General features: G+C 41.8%; 1 protein-coding gene across 1 annotated transcript in view; it reads left to right on the top strand.

The window, feature by feature from the left end:
• Positions 1-239: 239 nt before the first annotated feature.
• kansl1b (KAT8 regulatory NSL complex subunit 1b) overlaps positions 240-21376 on the top strand; it is a 70763-nt gene continuing 49626 nt past the window's right edge. Inside the window, exons 1-2 of the mRNA XM_070449190.1 lie at positions 240-701; positions 20872-21300. Of these exons, the coding sequence (XP_070305291.1) occupies positions 20961-21300 (340 nt within the window). The 5' untranslated portion in view covers positions 240-701; positions 20872-20960. The remainder of the gene's footprint in view (positions 702-20871; positions 21301-21376) is intronic.

Raw genomic sequence — 21376 nt, 5'->3', positions numbered from 1 at the left:
TCACTTTCTCCAATCCTTTAGAACCACGTTTTGATTTAGGGTTATAATGAAACTGGATCCATTCCGGCTCTTGCGTGACATGTAATAACTGCAAGTCACGATTTAATTGAGCCATGATGGAAGACACAGCAACCCAGTTTCAGWCATGTAGAAAATGGAACGCTTGACTTTGGCTCCCTCTAGCGGAGACAGGCTGAAGTTCCACTAGTGGCGAGTATGAGGAATGTCTCCCGCCGCGGTTTTGCTCTCGGGTTCTGTTTGTCAGACTTGAAATCCGAGGGAGAGGAGCGAGCCGCCATTTTCTGTGTGACGCTCTCYCTAAAACGGCAACAATAAAAACGGATTGCCGGGGAAAATACATAACAAATCGTCGATAAATGGCGTTGGGAAATATGACAAGACCAATTCGAATTCAACCGCCTTTGAAATAAACTAGATTGAGCATTAATAATTGCAGCGAGAGAGAGAGAGAGAGAAGAGAGCAAGCTGACTCGGTTCCTCAAGTACTCGTTGTTTCGCCCATTTCGTGATTTCGGGAGTAACACGGGGTTACCCAATTTGGATCGCACGAGACGGATTTTGTGAAGAGGCATTCTCGAATTATTTGTTTTTCAACATATTTTGTTTCCTTGATGAAATTACTATCAAAGTGCGGGATTTGTTTCTAAAAAAATAACCCGGACTCGGCTCCTCATCACGTGGTAGGTTCCTCATTTTTCTTTGTTACTTTTAACTCCGTAGTAAAAAATAACTTTGAAATGTTGCAACATCATTTAGCATTTAACTTGTTTGGTAACCTGCACACCGGCCATCTCGCATTTATAATAATGCTCAACCATTTTTTTGGTGATTTTTATGTTGCATAGCTGGGTCTACCTTCCTTTCAAATCCAAGTTCTAGCTATAGACAGTGTAGGTAACGTTAGGTTTGTTACTCTTACTGCATTCGCTGTAGTCGAACGTTCTGCTGCCAAGGGTACACCATTATAGTAATCTACAGCTAGCCAGTGAACATGAGCCATGACATTCTTAAATTCTGGGAGAGTGCGAGGGAAAATACAGTTGGCCAGACATAATCGTAAAACATTGATATTAGCATTTAACTAACGTTACCAGCTACAATTGTGTCAATGTCAAGCCTTGTTCACCGAAGCGCTTGATTGTGTATCCAAATTACCCCTAGTCAGTCTACTAACATACTTATATAAATGTATTTAGGCCGTTTAAAAACGTAGTTTGCAAGCTTACTGTATTGCCCACGATATAATGCATCTCTGCGCCACCGCATTCTAAACTTAATCGTGCATAATATACACACCCAAGCAATTCTATCGAATGATCGCAATCGTGCGAGAGAGGAACCATTTTCGCAATCTTTAAACGTTAACCTAGAAAATGCATTGCCGCATAGATTACATTATAATTTTGGATACATTTCCAATTGAGTAATTTATGGCGAGGTTTACATAATGGCGCAGCCACTGGCAGTTGCAGGCGCCACGTTTTCCACTAATTGTTTCATAAAAATAATTTCCTTTAGCAGAAACCAACCAAGCTAGTTTGCTAAATAATTGTAACATTTCAATTTTGCCTAAATTGTGACTTCGCCATATACACAAGGCCGCTAGAAAAAAAACAAGGAACAATATAATCATTGTATTCAATATCAAAACATCAAGGTTTTGCCATGCCATGATCTCAACCGTYTCCTATGTGCTTGTATACTGTCTAACGTCAGTGCAGATATTGTAATTTTGTCCCATCCCTTTATCAACCAGGAACTGTGTTCATGTGAATCCCTTTAATTGCACACTAACCTGCTCAACCCCTGGTTAGTGTGTTACACATCTGTAGTTTTCTGTTATATAATGTGTTAAGTTGCATATCCTTGCATCATATGTGATCTCAGCACTACAATGCTGTCATTTTCTGATGTGTGAACTTCCTCCAAGATCGAATAATCTCACTAATGTTCATCTTGTGGGGAGGGGGGAGTTTATCTTCCTGATTGTTTGCTGTCATTATGGGCGGGTACTCTACACTACAGTACACTCTTGATGTAGCTGAGCTAGTGAGGCCTTGACTGTTGTGCTCTGCTGCTGTACTGGGGCCTCTGCAGATTGCAAATCCATTGACTGAATTTCAAGAGAGCCCCGGGTCTGGGTGACGTGCTTTTTGGGAAATGGTTTCAGGAGGTTAAATACACATAAACAGGACTAGCCCTGAGTGTGGAGCGTAGAGCTGTCTCTTATACACATCTTCAGGAGGTTAAATACACATAAACAGGACTAGCCCTGAGTGTGGAGCGTAGAGAGAGAAAAAGCCTACTGATTGCACATATTGGCCAGACAGGGTGACCTCCCCCACGACCCTGTCCCCATTGCAGCCCATGTGTTGGAGTCAAAGAGACGTTTTATGAATAGAGGGTGATGAGCACCTCGCCTGCTGCTGCATTGGACCGATGGCACCGCTAGCTCAGGCCTGGCTCCATGTTATACCCAATTTAATGGAGAGCTGTTCACTCAGATTACATGGCCCCTCCCTAGCCTGTTTGATATGGTGTAGGAATATGCTGCTGAAAGTGTGAGTCCTTTCACTGCCTGTTTTCACTCCTCTTATTTGTTTTGATAAGCCACACAATTGACAAAGACCCCCCCCCCCCCTCCATTGACCCTTTAGATCTGGGTGGAATCCTATCAGCCATTTTCGAGACTTGTGTGGTATTGAAGCAACCGTAGGAGGAGGCTAACACAACAAGTATCTAGTTTATGAATTTGGAAGCAGTTGGTTGACTCAGGGGAGGGTACTCAATAACCTGGATGGAAAACAGCATGGATTCAAGCCACTTAGCTTTTGTCCTTCCCAGCAATGATAACGGTTCCCCACTTTAATCAGTTTTCCAGGGCTTTCCACTCCAAGAAAATTGGCTCATTGTTGCAAATGTTAGATACTGCCAGTGCCAACCAAAAGTATGAAAATATTGTGGTTTGCTGGTTGCATTTTAAGTAGGAAATGTTACGTAATACCTTATTGTGGACAGAAATAGTCCTCTTGTAAGTTATTAAAAAGGTATGTGTATACATTTTTGGCCTTGATTTAGGCTATCCTAGCACCTAGCCACTTAGTGCATATAACAATTTCCTCAGCCTATATTCTAGATCCTTCTGTCCTAATTTTGTATCTAACCAATCAATATAGAAGCAGAGTTACCAGGAAACAACCAATAGGGGTATGGCTGGTTACTGCTGTAGGCTACAGACCATAATGTGCATTAAGCAACATCTGTTTCTCTGGTTAGGCCAAAATGTAGGCTTATTTCTGATGATTATGCAAATCTATATGTACAGATCTGCAGTGTGTTTTCATAGGCGCACTGGGTTTGGGATTTTATCCTGTCAGACAATTGACTTGGAGAGATGAAAGCAGAGCCTGTTGGTATTACTGATGTTATTACTTGGTATTGTTCAGAACCCCTCAGACGGTTAATGTCTGGCTTCTCTGAAGACTTCAGCTCGTGATGAATAATCTGTTCCAGTCAGACACACTTGAAATCAGTCTGAGCAATCACAGCTTTATTCATACATCTAAATTATTTGCTCTTTTGGGTTTCTGTAGAAGTAGTTGTTTTCGCTTGTGTTTTTGGGTTGCAGGTATTGTACACCTTGCTTTGGCATATACTTGAGCTGTTGCTTATATGGAAACACACACTAGTCTCTTTCCTGGAATACTGACTGGAGAAAGAGCTGAAGGGTGACATTTGGCTCACTAAAACAACGTCTTTGCTGGTTGTTTTGATAGTTCAAGCCTAGTCTGCCAAGTACACTCAGATGCACACACCCTCCAGTTTCATGACTTCAAGCCAACATCTCCCTCCTTCCACCTCAATCCATCTCTTCCCCCATCTCAAACCAAGGGGCAGTGCCTCCCTCTGAACTTAACCTTGCTCGGAACACACCTGAAACAATCCCTTTGTTCAAACTCTCCTCCCAGAATGCTCCATTCCTGAAAATCTTTTACCTATTATTTTTTTCCCTCCCTCCACCTCACATAAGAGAAACATGGACCAGCCAGCCAGGTGGGAGAAGCAGGAAAAATATATCAACCCTACTCAACAAGGGAGGAAAAAGGCAAACCATGTACATGGCCTGAAGAGAAACCAGAGGTGCAAATTACTTGAAAATTCCCAAATAAACTTTGATTTAAAAAGGGAGGGGGGAAAAAGATGGGCTAAGAACAAGGGCAATGGGCTAATTTACCAGACTCCTGCCTGGACTTGTCATGGCTTAGTAGGATGTTAAAAGTTAAAGGCCAAAGTGTTTCACCCCTCCAGGCCTAACTTCAGACAAGTAAGTTGCCCAGACCCTAGAGGTCAGGACAGGGTTGAGAGGAAGCCTGACCATTGGTAGGCTCTGCAGGGAGTGGCTTGACTGACACAGTGGCCCCCATTCACTCCTGTGCTGAAGCCACCAAACCAGTCTGGAAGTGGAACCATATGCATCACATATCATTGGGTGAATTGGGGAGCACAGAAACACACCATAGGTTTTCTGGTTCCTCAGAGTTTTACTTCTCTCTATGCCAGTTAGCCTATTCAGACACTGGCTTTTGTTTTTGTGTGTTTTTTAAACCCTACAGTCAACTAATTGCCCCAGCTGGGAGTACCTGAGACAGCTGGCTGAAATCTAGACCCAACTGTTTCCCCCTGTTTACTATGGTGTATTTCAGCTTTTTTTCCTTCTCATGGAGAAACCTGAACGATTAAGAGACTTCAAAGGCAGAAACCACTGGCATAGTGTTTACACAACCAGGTGCGCTGTACCGTGTATGAGGAGAGGAGTGAGTATACCCACGGGTTGAACCCGACCTATAGTCTAAAGTTCAGTGTGCTGTGGCCTGTGCTCCCTGATGGCCTAATGGCCCAATTAAAAGTGCAGAGGCGCACATGCCTCTCTTCCTCTCTTGGTCATTCCGTATGATTTCAATCACTTTTTGACTACACCCCTTTTGATTTGAACAAAAATGTATGTAGGCCAGGGTATTTGCCCATGGTAGATATGGCCAAAAGATCATACCATGGTATGAAAAAATGTGGATGGAATTTGACAGTATTTAATATTTTTTGAATAATACAAGTTCTAAATTTGCTTTCTGAGTATTGTGTGGCCCAAGGATAGCAACACATACATTCTAAGTGATATTATTGTTTTATACTGTTCAATTAGGCCCAAAATAATTGTATGCAATTCCTGCACTCATTTGAGATCGTTTCCACACTGCCACGTAGTGCTGCACAATATGTGCAAACAATTTAGGCCTTATTTTTAACCCAATGTTACAATTGCGATTTGACTTGTGACTTAGAGCAAAACACTTGGGTGAACTGTTGGAATTGTGGAAATTCTAATTCTGTAGTTAGAATATAGTAGTCGGCACTTGGAATACAGTGTATTGACATGACAACTAATGAAAATACCAGGGAGTAGTTATTGTGACCGGGTAGGAACCTAAGTGTTTAAGGGACCCTATAATCTTTGCCTACATTGAATGTGTTCTCTTAACATATTCTTGCTTTGCATATTCTTCTTTGATTTGGCTGATACTGTTGCACAAACAACATGCTGATTTAGGTCTACACCATCACTGGTATTATCAGGCTGTATAGTTAGTTACGTTTGCTCTGACTCAGTACATTTATTAGCTAGTTAGCGATTAGCAGCTAACCAGATTTAGGCCCAACTTGCTAAGAAAAGCCAAACTAGCTGTTTGCAGATGTAAGAAACACAGACTAATAGTGTAATATAGAACACTATGGGATTTATATTAAGGACCGAAGTGAAAACCGTATCGTTGTCATCAACACTGCAACACTGTTGCACGCGCTGCATTGACCATGCAGACTGAACGCAAGTGTCTCGACGTTGAGGAACAACAAATGTGCTCCTTGAGTGACAGAGGGCGGGGCTAGTCCTGTGTGGAAAGCAGCATTGAGAGCGAGCTGAGAGAGATTACTGAAGTAGCGACGTTAACGTAAACAATAAAAATGAACGTTACACAAGGCGTATCGGATTTAACAAACCAAACATTCAAATACCATTTATAGAAGGTAAAGTAAAAACCCAAACCAGTCTGTGCATCAATAACGGTATATCGTAAAATACAGTATACTGCCCAGCCCTAGGTAGAAGTGGTCAGAAAGTATGTTTTTGGACCCGAATGGCAAAACACTCAGGAGATAGAGGTGCTCAAAGTTGACCCATTTTGCATACCCCACCCTACCGTAAGACACCCAATGGTTGAGCTTAATTTATTGTGGAAGAAAGTGTTTTCATTAAATTTGCTTCTTTATTTTTTAAACATTTAACATCAATTATCTATAAACGTGTAAACTCAGATTTTATTTCATTTTAGCATATTTTGTAGTTTAGACCCACCCTGTATTCAAGAGTATGCTGTGTCTCAACTGATGACAGGCACGACATCAACATCTCAGATGATGAATTGTTAGATACTACTGCACTGTTGGGGCTAGGAACACAAGCCTTTTGCAACACCCCAAATAATATGTGTATGTGACCAATAACATTTTATTTTATTTAAAAATAAGTTTGAGGCAACAGCGTAAGAAAAAATGGTGGGGGGGAAATCGCAGTTATGCTAATCGTCGTTCATGGTAAAACAAAAAAAACAATTAACCGTTTCTACCATTTGACCGTTTCTACCTTCTCGCCCGCTCCAATTTCGCTCCAGTAGCGCCCCACCCAAGCTTGCATTTGTAGTCTACTTGTGTGCTGCTCTAGCCCCTTGCTTTATCTACTGTCATGGAGTTTGCTAAATATTTTCATAAAGAAACTAATAAAACACGGGGGCTAAATCAAGGTGACTTATAAAGATGAGGACCAAGGCCAAAAGAGGGAGTGTCCACAACTAAATAGTCATTGTGGAATCTGAAAATGCACTTATCCCAAAAGTATGATGGTGTACTTACTATGTGCACATGCTAAAAGAAAGGAATGTGGTGGGTAGATAACGGAGTGTGTCATTGTAGCGAAGTATTTCTAAACAAAAAATCTGATGGTTAAACGTTTCATTAATTTTTGTTATCTTTACAATAGGCCATAATAGATTTTGTCCCAATAGGCCTGGCATATTCCCACGTTCAATTAGCTTTCTGTTTTGATTGGGTTATTGTGCCTAAAAACCTTTAGGCCTCCTAATAGAAAAATAAAAACATCAACTGCATCTCTGCCCAACCTGGTAAGTGGCCAAAAGGGTGTTTAGCATCCCCAGTGCCTCTGTAAGTGTAGAGGGTGTTCTCCACTGCTGGCCAGTTCTCCAGGCACCATCACATGAGCCTGACGCCACAGACTGGCCAAACTTGTGTTTCAAAAAAGGAATTTAAAGGTACTGAGAATTTTTCCTTTAATTTGTATTTAATTCTAAGTAAGTCCCAGCCTATACGTGCAATTTATAGACTATAATGATTTAATACAACGCAATGTTTAAATGCTGAGAGCTTTATGTCCCTACCAGCCTGTTGTGTCACTCTCAAATGCTTCACACTATATGTCTTTGTAGGCTATAGCCTTGAAATAATTGAAATAATATAGCCTAAATAATTCATTTTCATTCCTTAGCTTTCCTGTCTGGGTCCTGACCTATTTAGTGTTTTATATGCTGTTTTAATACAACATGTAGCCTATTTTAAATGATGTTCGCTTCTTACATTCACCTTTTCATGTTTATTCAAATACTTTTCATTCAAATCCATATGGTTTGGTTTCAATACTTAAAAACCAATTGGTAGATCCAGAATGGAAAAAAATAGATGGGTGTTGGTTAAATTGTGATTTTAATGAATGGAGCAGAGTTTTATTTTAATTTTATTTTTTCCTTAGCGCGGAGTGTTTTTTAGCAGAGCTGTAGGAAAGCACATGAAGCCTTGCGCACCACTCCATGAGCTTCCAACAGCTGAACTACTCTCACATGCTCTGACACACACACATCACACACAGGCCTATGCATGGACACACACACAGTCATTATGGGAACTTTGATCCGGACACATTAACTGCAGCATGTCGGAGAAATCCTTATCGCATTCAAGGACTGGGTTTAACGTGAGTTAGTGGATGGTTCCCACGGATGGCAGCGATAAAGGTTATGACCTTCAGCTGCAATACGAGTAGCTGGAGAGTCTGATGGATTTACCTGGTACTGGACCAGGTGAGGGAGAACCATTTGATGCTTCTGTCAATAGGTAGAATATTGTTTTGTTGTAAAAATAGATATATAAATAAATAATTCTTACCATTAGGCCCTATTTAGCGTTTTGATTATGATTGGTAATGTTTGCAACCAACATTAGACCTTTTATGCTTAACCATCATCTATGGTAAATATAGTATATTGTGTTATGACAAAATTACTAGCCTGTTTTCCTAATTTAAACCTTTTAGCACAGCCTACATTCTTTCCTCTGTACTGGAGGTTGATCCATTTCAGGGTTTACTGGTGCTGCCTCTGCGATGGCTGCCTCCACCGAAGAATAGCCACATTTTAATTACCTCTTTGCATTGTTCAGAATAGGGAGACGGGTGTAGAATAAGCATCATGACTTGGTGGGAGCGGCCTCATCAGAATAAGGTGATCGTGTGAAATACTCATCATTGCGTGCCATGTCCTAAACAAAGCCTGCGTTTGGTTGGACAGGGTATCGCTGGGTGGGTGGTGCTTCTTATACGCCTGCAACTGGTTAGACTGGGAGGGTTGGTCTTAAAGGGCTCTGTAACAGGAGTCCTGTTTCCAATGCTCGGCTCCGCACACCGCCATGCCTGGCGAGCAATATGGCTCAGGGTTGTCCATGAGAATGTTGATTTCTTCGTAACAACGTGTGTGTTATAGAGCCACTCTTGCTTGCCTGGTTGTGTAGGTGGAATAAATGTGTCAAATTCAATGGTTCTTTTTTTCAGCCCGTTAATGGGATGTGATAACCACAACAAAAATAAATGAGATGACGCAACCCCATGATCTAGTTTTGAAGGCTGGCCTTTGCAGTGTTTACTTTAAAAACGTAATGTTTTTTAGGCGTTCGATTGCCGTCATCAAAACACCCAGCGTTGTTTTTCTTCAGGATCATTATTTAGGACTAGACAGCTCTCTCGTTTAACTCCTGTAGGCTTCTGTTAATTATCTGCCCGAACAAGGCCCTATTGGAGCGAGGTCATCATATGACAGGAGACAGTTTCCATCTTTCTTCTTGTTAGTTTTTGCCCTCAGAATAACTGGAGGAGAGTGGAGGACATATGTTTGACAGCCTAACATGTGTTTTTGAGTCGAAATGACGGAGATGAGATGTGCGCTGTCCTCTTTCCCACCTTTTCTTCAGTCTGTGATTGACAGTCTGATTGGTCCCCTGCAGGAGGTCTCTCAAAGGTCACGGCTGTGACAGCCCTTTGTCTTTGTAGCCCCAGCAGTTAATGGCTAAATCACTAAACTACAGTACCAAAAACCACTCAGCTTTTCAACATGACTATTTCAAGACTTCCTGATAGTAGTAGGGCGTTAAGACAACAGATACATTTTCCTAAGTACTTTCATAACATCATATTTTATAAGTCAATAACACTAATACAAAAAATCTTATTGTGTGTGTGTGTGACCAGCTTTGATAGATCTTTAAGCTAGCCTCTATTGGCTTTTCCTGGATATGTGCCAGTACCTTTGACCACGTTACATCAGCCACATATCTGCACTTTCTTCCATGTTTATTTGCCTTATAACACCCCCCCCCCCCCCCCCCCCCCCCCGTTCTTGCATAGTTCTCTTCTGACGCTTGTTATGAAATCTTCAAGTGGAAAAAATAAACAGATTGCAGTTAGTATTAACCACTAGACCTGTCTTTTTCAATAGACAATGCTGTCCATTGTTTTGAAATATTTGATATTTTTATCTGAAGCAGGCCATGGAGGCCAAAACAATGGCTGCATCCCAAATGGTGCCCTATATAGTGCACTACTTTTGACCAGATCTCTACGGGGAACTGGTCGAAGTAAGTACACTATATAATGAATAGGGTGCCATTTGATACGCCGCCAATATTTAATTCCGTTCATATCAGTTTAGGTCACCGGGACAAGCAACTTGACTTAAAGGACGTTTAGAAGAAAAAAAAGGAAAAAAAGTAATTACATTGTTGTTACAACAAACATTTATTGCCAGGGCCTGAATATGAACTTTCAGAATATTTTTTTTTTTTTATCTGAACACAGCCACTTAGATTTTATACCAGCCATGTTTTTCGCCATAATTACACACACTAAAATATATATTATAATAAATTGATTACTAGTAAGACATGGTGTGTTATATTGCGTGTTTTTATTGTATGTTTTGTGACCTGAGTCTTTTAACCAGAATATCAGCTGCCCCTTCAAGGGTGGGAGGTTACTGTGGCAACGAGGGCACTCGGCAGAATCTGACTAGTAGCCATTTGGTCTTTCCTGAGGCAAACTCGAACATTGAAAAACAACCTAGTCAACAAACACAAAAGATAAAGCCTCACTTTTAGTAGACTTAAATAAATTACTGCAGCTTTTATGCCTGTACGCAGCTTTACCATTTTTATTTTTATCTTCAGCACTTCAATCACAGTGCGCACAGCTCCCCAGCCAGGTAGTTGCTGCTTGTCACACAAGGTGGGATATATATTGAAGCAATAAGGCCCGAGGGGTGTGGTATATCGCCAATATACCACGGCTAAGGGCTTTTCTTACGCACGTTACAACGCAGAGTGCCTGGGTACAGCCCTTAGCCATGGTATATTGGCCATATATCACAAACCCCCGATGTGCCTTATTGCTATTATGAACTGCTTACCAAAGGAATTAGAGCAGTAAAAAAAAAAGTGTTTTGTCATACCTGTGGTATACGGTCTGACACACCACGGCTGTCAGCCAATCAGYATTCAGAGCTTAAACCACCCAGTTTATAATATAGGATACAATTGAAGTCGGATGTTTACATACACCTTAGCCAAATACATTTAAACTTTTTTCATAATTCCTTGAAATTCCAGAAAATGATGTCATGGCTTTAGAAGCTTCTGATAGGCAAATTGACATCATTTGCGGTGTACCTGTGGATGTATTTCAAGGCCTACCTTCAAACTCAGTGCCTCTGTTTGACATCATGGGGAAAAAATCTAAAGAAATCAGCTAAGACCTCAGAAAAATCTGGTTCATCCTTGGAAATTGCTCCCAAACGCCTGAAGGTACCACGTTCATATGTACAAACAATAGTACGCAATTATAAACACCATGGGACCACACAGCCGTCATACCGCTCAGGAAGTTAAAACTTGGTCGCAAATGGGTCTTCCAAATGGGCAATGACCTCAAGCATACTTCCAAAGTTGTTGCAAAATGGCTTAAGGACCACGAAGTCAAGCTATTGGAGTGGCCATCACAAAGCCCTGACCTCAATCCTATAGAACATTTGTGGGCAGAACTGAAAAAGCGTGTTCGAGCAAGGAGGCCCACAAACCAGACTCAATTACACCAGCACTGACAGGAGGAATGGGCCAAAATTCACCCAACTTATTTGGCAATGCTACCAAATACTAATTGAGTGTATGTAAACTTCTGACCCACTGGGAATGTGATGAAATAAAAGCTGAAATGAATCACTCTACTATTATTCTGACATTTCACATTTTTAAAATAAAGTGGTGATCCTAACTGACCTAAGACAGAATTTTTACTAGGATTAAATGTCAGGAATTGTGAAAAACTGAGTTTAAATGTATTTGGCTAAGGTGTATGTTAACTTCTGACTTCAACTGTATATGTATCTTTACTGTACGCTGCTCTTCACACTTGTAAACATAAACGTCTATGGTTGGTTCAAATTTGGTCGACACATCCAATCATGGTTCTCTATGAATGGGCCAAATCAAGGCCGGACCGCAACAAAAATAAATATCTGCGGACCTTGAAATTAAACATATCCAGACTGTTCCAAGAACGTCTTCTGTGGACGTTGAAAGCAAGGCAGCAATTTCAACTACTTTTTAACTTCCATTGACATCCGGTGTTGGTCGGTGCTCAGTTGCGGATTACAGTAAATGGAAAGTGTGGCGTGTGTGTGAGAGACACCAAGGAAGGCCTACAGCAGCACCTAGATCTTCTGTCACACCTGGGTCCTGACAGTAAGACAACTTCCAAAAAAGGTCCAGTTGCCAGGACCACAAATACACATTCCATCAAGAGCACCACAGATCATTTCCACAAAGCTGTGAACGATCTTAGAGAGAATGGGCGGAATGGCCTTCTATGCCATCAGAAAGAACGACATCCCAATTAGGACCTGTCTAAAAATACTTTAAGTTATAGAACCCATTGCCCTTCATGGTTGTGAGGTCTGGGGTCTGCTCACCAACCAAGAATTCACAAAATGGGACAAACACCAAATTGAGACTGCATGCAGAGTCCGGCAAAAACATCCTCGGTGTACAACGTAAAATGCCAAATAATGCATGCAGAGCGGAAGTAGGCCAATACCAACTAATTATGATAATCCAGGAAAGAGTCAGGAACTTCAACAACCTAAAAGGAAGCGATTCCCAAGCCTTCCATAACAAAGCCATCACTTTCGGAGAGATGAATCCAGAGTAGAGCAAGCTGGTCCTTAAGCAAGCTGGTCCTGGGGCTCTGTTCACAAACAGACCCCACAGAGCTCCATTACAGCCACAGCAACACAATTAGACCCAACCAAATCATGAGAAAACAAAAAGGTAATTACTTGACACATTGGAAAGAATTTACCAAAAAACAGGGTGAACTGTTATGCTATTTGGCACTAAAAAGAGTACACAATGGCAGAATACCTGACCACCCTGACTGACCCAAAATTATGGAAAGAGGCACAAATTTCCCTCGGATTACACAGACTCATAAAGAATTTGAAAACCAATCCAATTTTGATTAACGCCCATATATTTTGGGTGAAATACCGCAGTGTGCCATCACAGCAGCAAGATTTATCACCCGTTGCTACAAGAAAAGGGCAACCGGTGAAGAACAAACGACATTGTAAATACAACCTATATTTATTTATTTATTTTCCCTTTTGTACATGAACTACTTGCACATTGTTATAACACTGTACATAGCCATATGACGTTTGAAATGTCTCTGTTTGACACTTGAGTTTACATTTTTTATTGTTTAGTTCACTTTTATTTTATGTGTTTGAGAGACAGAGAGAGCTTTGACCACCAGCCAACAATGAAATTGGTTAAGAGTTGAATGTAATAATATGCCAATGGAAGGGAAGACTGGTTTGACTACTATGATTTCCCATTGTAGCCAATTCAATTGCAGTAATTTCTTTACTGATTTTAAGGAAATTCTGTTATCAATTTGGTTAATTTCAAGTTTTAATCACTTAATAATTAAGAAACCAAGTAGATATGGTTTCTACCTTTTTACTTATTACTTCCGTGAACTTTCATTATCCTCCCTAATGAGTGAGAGAAATGAGAAAATATCTTTAAAATATGTGGGTTTTTGGTAATGGAATTTCAAGGCACATGCCAATGTTTCTTAAACGAAGTGTAAGTGTTGATTTTAGTTGGCAGGGGTCTTTACTAATTCATTATTGTGTTTTTGATATATTTCACATTTCTTTTATTAAGACTTTTCCACATGTTTGACCAGAAATCAAAGACTTTGCTTATTCCTAATTTTGAGGATGGAAAATGTATTTAATTTTTTTGTAATTTATTTTTTAATCAAAAATATGGACTTAGTTTTCATTTGGAACCAGATTTGACATGAACTTCACATGCTGGTGCTCATGGGTGCTTTTACATGGAAATGACCAGAGGTTAAAAACAGGCTATACTGTATGCAAAGGACGTAGCCTAAGTCACGAGTAAATGTGTGCTGTGAATGTTTCATTGTTTCTCTCTCCTTGTCTCTGACATCACCTTGTGAATAAACATGCTAGAGGTGTCTGGAATGAGTGGTGTGTGACTGTGCTCTGTTCCTCCTCCCTATCCCTGATCTACGTCTGAACTGGAACCCTAAGTCCCTATAGGCCGTAGTGCATTACTTTTGACCCTGGTTTCATCGCACATCCTCCAGAATGTTCTCTGTAGTCTAGTTGGTGCCTGGTGTAGAGTGAGGTATTGCTGAGTCATTGCCATAGTCTGATCTCACTTTCTGACACAACAGCCCAAGGGAGGTCACCTTACATTCCAAACCCTCACTGGATCTTTACTCTGCTGGGTTATTATGAGTCTGACGCTGAGCGACAGCCCAAGTTGTTTCAGCCTACTCGTTTGTGTGTGTGTGTGTGAGTGCATATGTGTCTGTGAGCACATGCGTTTGTCAAGTTTGGTCAACATACAATTATTTCCCCCCTTGAATGGGAAAACCGTGTTCTCTTTCTTGATTCCATTCAAACTGTAACATTGTTTGGAGAGTGTAGGACGGGACTTCCCCAGACAGCCTAACTCCCTCATCTGTCCCTCCCTGCTGCCTCTCAAAGGCTTAAGTTGATTAAATGTTTTTCTATGTAGAGTCACTTGGGAAAGCACCCATTAAGAAACCCTACACAAGAGGTAACTGGCAGCTCTGGTAGACTACGCACCAAGCTGTTCTTGTCACACAGAGTTTTGGGCTATTAGATGAATCTTGTTTGTCCTTCTATGTAACTCGGGCCATATTTGCATAATAATTTTACTATGTACATTCAATTTATGTTACCCTACTTGAATCAAACTGTCATTCACACCCCTGTCCGTTCACCAGGGAATTGTGAACACATACATTTGAGCAGGGAGGGGTTGTACCGTAGCCTACTTGTTTTATACTGTAGTGCTGAGAATGGCGAAAGGATTATTTGATTGAGGTTTGGTGAACTGAGATTGAACCTGGCTGCTGTATTAGTAATGTGCTACTAGAAGGGGGCTGGGTTAGCTCTTCCCTCCACATAGCTTCTGCTTTAGGCAGGCAGGCTAATGTGCGTCCCAAACGTTACCCTACTCCCTATACAGTGCACTGCTTTTGACCAGGGCCCATTAGGGAATAGGGTGCCAGTCGGTGCGTATCAAATGAGAGTTTCACTGTGAATTTTTCTGCTTGAGTTTGTGTATCTGGACATATTCTGAAGGAACCAAAGTCCAGTTTGACAAGAGAGGCTACACTCTACAGAGCAAGGATCTGACTAGCGATGTGGCAAATTGAACTGTCTTTTTTTTATTGGTTTTCCATTAAAATTGTAATAAAAATAATAATATTCCACATCAATTCGCAATGCAGAATAATGGTCCTATTACGTATGTACAGTGCTTGACTTGGGCATGAGCTCACCGGAGCGGAGTACCGGCAGCTCACATTTTCTACTGCTTGAGCTCCTACACATCTTATAGAATATTAGCTCAAAAGTATTGTGGAGCTCCGGCACCTATTCCAGTCCAAGTCAAGCAGTGCATATGTGTGACCGCTAGTCGGGCAATGAGGTTATATATCTACCACAGTTTTTATACATACATATATACATACCCTTGACAGGGCATCGGATACATCATGTTTGTTTGTAAGGGTGCACTACAGCATTTTACTTGTCTGTGAAGTAATGCTTTTTCTGAAGCAGGATTAATGTCTATCTCTAGACAACCAGAACTGTCAATCAAATCTTGAGCTGCCTGCGCGCAGCCTGCTTGCCCGTGCACAGACCACTCTGTCCTGAAAACAAACTACCTCAGTTAAATACAGTGATTTACCAAGGCATTTAGTAGAATCGACTTGTAAGATTTTGTATTTTTGGAATGGAGGAGACTAGTTAGTTGTACTTCCGAGAACACAAACACTCCCATAAACATTCCGTGAACTAGCGAGGGGACTGAGATGGGAGGGGCACAGTATAGATGGGCGTAGTGCAGGGTTCTGTCTATCTATCGGCAATCAAAAGCTGTATCTCGCAATGGTATGCTGTATTTCGGAATTTCTTGCCTTGCAATGTCTCGTAACTTCAGTAAAACAGGGCTTATCATCAATGAATAGGCTAGGATGTTCTACATGCAACAGGCAGACTGAACACATGCATTATTAGTGAAGAGAAAGAGCAGGCTGCACTGATTTCAATTTTGTGGGGGGTGACTTGGTCAGGAGATTTTTTTCACTGTTCAATACTATCGATATTTATTTTTCGGATATTTGCAATAAATAAAAAATTGACCAATCACAATTATACAAAATGCAAACAGCTGGGGTGTAATCATTAGCCAAAACAAGTTGATATTGGACAAAATCAGGTAGGTTCCTCCCCGCTTAGTTACATTTGCTTCTGTTTTGCAACATAATCGGTGTAATAAATAGGTCCCAAACAGTGCGCAGTGGTTTCCAGGGTTCTATAGCAGTACTTTTTGGCTAACAGCAGCCTAGGCTAACAGCAACGGTGAAAGAGAAATCTGATGTTTTGCCATCATATAGCTAATTATGTTTCCCCCAAAAGGTTTTCTGGTGATAATTTTTGTTGTATTGATTTGTGCCAGCGGGCCTTGAGGACTCGCCATTGGTGTGCGTGCCCATAGGCCAATCGCTATTTGACGTTTGGAAAATAGCATACCGTTGTCAGGGCTGACCGTAGGCCTTAATGCACTATAATAGTAAAATACCTTTTCATGTGAAACGCAACCCATAGCCCATCAGAGTGAAAATGAGCTTGAAAATAAAACCATTATTTTGTAAGTCTTGTAGGCTACATTTACAGTGTACAACTGTAAACAATGACTGTCAACACCACATTGCGTCTGAAGCAGCAGTAGGTCAATGCGCCGTAAGTAAACACTACATTCTAAAGTTTTTGTTTTATTCAATTAAGCATTTCAAATGTCATAGTACGTCCTTGTGTGTACCAGTGTAAGATGAACAATATAATTTACATGAAGCTTTTTTCATTGTTAAAATAGGCCTAAAAAAGAATCTCCAAAAATTAATACTCAAGTGTTTGAATACTAACCATCCGTCCGGATATTTGATTAACCGTGCCCATCCCTAGAGTAGTGTGTGTGTGGGGTAATCATGCGTGTATTTGGTATTATATTAGGATCCCCATTAGCTGTTCCAAAAGCAACAGCTAATCTTCCTGGGCTCCACACAAAACATGAAACATAATACAGAATGACATACAGAACATCATTAGACAAGAACAGCTCAAGGACAGAACTACATACATTTAATTAAGCATCTATCATTTCCTTCACCTTTTAAATAGGCTTATGTCTGCCCTAGCCTTGCTAGGTGCTGCTATGTCATTGACTCTGAGCTCTGACTATTGTCTCAGTTGATAGTTGACACAGCTGCACGGTTCTAGTGTCTAGTTTGACATGACTCAATACCAAGCTACAGTAACACTCCTCAGAGACTCTGTGTGTGTGATGCGTGGGTTAACTCATAACCCGCAGTCTCCACGGTTATATCCGCGGGTCGGTCGGGTTTAGGGTCATGAAATGTTGTGTGGAGGAAGGGCAGGTGGATGGCGGGCGGGTTGAATAAAGAGATCAATACCGTCCATAAATGTATAATTATTCTGCTATTTATAGGCTACATTGAAGTTGCGAAATGGAGAATTGAAAGTAGAGGGGAGGGGGGGCAGAAAAGTAAGTCTGTGAACGACTTGGTTATGTGTGGTGATTGTGAGGCGCTATACAAATTCGACAGTCACAAGACGGGGACTTCAAATAGGCCTATGGCACGTCAAGGGAACTGTAGCCTACTGTTCCGATGGGTTAAATAGAAACTGAAATCTGGACACTGACTAGGTCTATAACCACACATAGCTTTAATATTAATTCCTGCAGAGTAAGGCTACATTTTTGACTGGGGAACAGGAGTGGAGAAATATGATTTATTTCCTTCAGCATCTTGAGAGAATGCAAATGCGCAGTTAGCACCTCTACAGACGGTATCTTCATCAGCATCATAAAAGCTGATAGTATTTCAGCCACATCAAATATGCATCCAGAAGGAAGTGAAATCTTGTCAGAAACATGTTGGGTTGTTTTTAGCAGCTTTCTGTTTCCTTACAATCGGTCAAACTGATGTCATTTGGAAATGTTGCATTTTCTTCCCGGTCCCTAAAAGGTTTTGCTCTGCGAAAGAATCCGAGATGACAGAACTTTACCGACGTCAACTAGATTGAAGCATTCACACTTATCTATTTTATGATATTCTGGTGAGCAAGGGTTTATTTAGTACACTAGGGCAGCATACTGTGTAATGACAGAAGAGAAGCTGCGTGTATCTAATTATAGACAAGCTGACTAACAGCCTACCACAATGTTGGAAATTATGAGCAGAAACATGTCTAAATAATGCAACACAAATCCTGCACCTTATGTCAAAAGAACAATCTGCCGTCTCGGGCTATAGGCCACAGCGCATTTGATATGTTAGCGGGTTAGCGGGTGCAGGCCTCTCACTTTATCACAAATAGTCGGGCGGTTGCAGATGGGTGAGGAATTGTCGGCTGTTGCAGGTGAACAAATGGCTGACCCGCGCACCACGTGTGTCCATACAAAAATTAACACCTGGGACCCTGTCCACAACTGGAGTGACTCCATCCCTCCTTTTTAAAGTGGGGCCTTCCACCCCCACCTGACCACTCATCATATGGTAGCAGCAGTACAGATGATGGGTTCAGATTAGCACAGTGGAAGTTGACCCTCATGCATGTCAAATAAACATACCCCTCCAGAATGTTCTAGAATCTATTCACTACGTAAGCCATCTCCCATCTCCCCACTCAACCAGCAACATGGGGGAGCAGCCTTAGGAAAACAACTCACAAAAGAGCATTTCTGAAAAGTGCTTCCAGAAATGGCTTGAGAGAAAATCAAATGACTTAGGCCTTCCCGTCCCCTTCTTACTCTTTCTCTCCCTTACATTTTCCCTCAATTTTGTGAGGAGATATGCCCTAATCTGCATTGCTGTTCAACATTCCCCACCTACCAATCATGCAGAGCCATCCAATTGGTTGCCCTGACTGTCATTCAGCTTCGATTGGTTTTCAGTGTTTTTCTGTCCAATAAGATGTGGTTGGCCAGATGGGGGACAACTTGTTTCCTCACACCTCTCCCCTCCCCCCTACTGCAGCAGCTCTACGTCCCAGCTTGTCCCAGCCCATCCATGGCCGCCACACGCAAGGCATTTTGAGTAAAACATTATCACAAGATTAGGACGAATATAACATATGCCTCTCCTCCCCTCGTCAGTTCGTAGCAGCTGCCCTTATTTTTAAGGTGTTTCTATTTGCATTTTCAGTTTCTTTTTAGGAGCTTCTTGCCTTTCTGCTTGCTAGCGCTGTTGCTTAAAATAGTGCAGCTGTTAAGTAATATTGAATGTAGTGTCATTCAGTGACACAGGTCAATATTTCCTCATTTACTTGGTACTGTTAATAAAACACCCTCCCTGTTGACAAACATTCAGTATTGCAAAAAATATGTATTTATTTTTTGAGTCAAGTTGAAAAATTAATTTTACATCTAGGAAGTGGGAATAGTTTGAATGCCTGCTTTTACTGGGTCAAATAGCCCAGTAAATGCTTTGCATTTATCTTGAAGATGAAACATGGACATTGTTTTTGCATTCTAATAAAGTCATAGGCTACACGTTTGCGTAAGACAAGCCTACGTGATTCTCTACATTATTGCACCGCTTTACATTATTGCATTATTTGTAGACAAATGTTATAAAGCTGAACACAACACTGCCTTTCTTTTGGTGATTTTTAAGCCTTGGCCTAATCTAATAGGAAATGATGGAGCATGTAGCCTATCCTTTTACGCAGCTGCACAGTGTAACCTAACACCTGTGCCATCCATCACCACACCCTTTGGATCTGCAGTGTTACAGCACGGCACCCTTTCAGAACGTAACACACCAGTCTTCTCGCTCTCTGTTCTCAGAAAATGAGTAGTGATTTCATGTCGTGTCAGCCTGACCTGTTTGTATTCATGACCTAGACATTTCTTAGAAATATTACTCACAGATTTTTCTATTGAACAGTTATGTTAGAATCGTGCTAGCATAATTTGCACTTGCAAAGCCAGCCAGCCACCTGCATATTTTTCCTTCCACCATTATGATTTACCTGTCTTCTCCTCAGTCTGTGCCCTCCCTTGTTCTTGAATTACATTAGCCAGGCAGCCTGCCAACATCTAACCAAATCACACATTGAAATGTTGAGCTTAGTTTGGCTATGGGGTCTTAAAAGCCCATCTGAGCTTCAGGAAAGTACTTTGAAAATACAGAAATTACTCCTGGTAGGGTACTTTTCCCATCACTCTGCTCCTTCCTTTTTTTTACCCTGTTAACCTACCGATGATCGGCTGCTGAAATCCCCCTTGTCTGGATGCGTTTTGGTAGGCCTTTGCTCCAGCTAGGGCTCTGACCTACATTTGGTGAGATCAGCTGTTCCCTCCTGTGTCCCACGCAGACATAAATTAAGCTGCATAGCTCCTCAATGTAGTACTGCTGGTAAATGAACCCCCACCCCCCCTGCTTCACTCTCTATCCTCCAGCTATGGTTTCATCTACGCACCTGCTCCTCTGTGCTCTAGAAACATGTAATTGATGTCTGAGTTCATATGTATAAAAGCTTCACTGTCTGTCAGCAACCATATTGCTGTAATGTGGCAGTAGGGCCAGATCATTATGGCTACTATAGGCAAATTTGAAGCGTTACATAGGATGCTCTTGGTTTAGATGACAGTGAATGATGATTTATCAAGTATGAACGTTGGAAATGGCTCATGGATGTGGTGCTGTGTTTTTAATGTATATCTCTGACTCCCCCTCTCTCCTAGGCTGTCCTCTGGCGAGGCGGTAGGTGGGTGGTGTGGAGCTGGCCTCAGCACCGGGAGAGGCCCCCTCGCCCGCCCCCTCCCTGTGCTGCATGGCTGCGATGGCGCCCGCTCTAACCGACGCGCCGGCCGAAGCTCACCGCATCCGCTTCAAACTGGCTCCGCCCTCCTCCAACCTCTCCCCGAGCGGCGTGGAGAGCARCGGMGGCACCAGTCACATCCTCGTCTCCAGCAACGGCGCCGTCAAGCGCAAGGCMTCYGAAGAGCGCGGTCCCCACGGGGGKKCCATCACAGGTAAGGGGARGGAGGAGTCGMCGCGARGCAACGAGGCTYCTTCCACACCTCTTGGGAAACTACAGCCGCTGGTGGCGTCRTACCTGTGCTCRGACGTGACRTCCGTTCCCTCTACCAAGGAGTCACTGAAGCTGCAAGGCGTCCTGCTGCAGAAACACGGCCTTCTGCCCAGCTTCCTGCCCAGGAAACACAAGACACTGGAGCTCTCAGAGGA

The sequence above is a fragment of the Salvelinus sp. IW2-2015 genome, linkage group LG20 (genome assembly GCF_002910315.2).
Source record: "Salvelinus sp. IW2-2015 linkage group LG20, ASM291031v2, whole genome shotgun sequence".
Lineage (NCBI taxonomy): Eukaryota > Metazoa > Chordata > Actinopteri > Salmoniformes > Salmonidae > Salvelinus > Salvelinus sp. IW2-2015.
The sequence above is the reverse complement of the archived record's forward strand: the minus strand, read 5'-3'. Positions and strand labels throughout refer to the sequence as shown.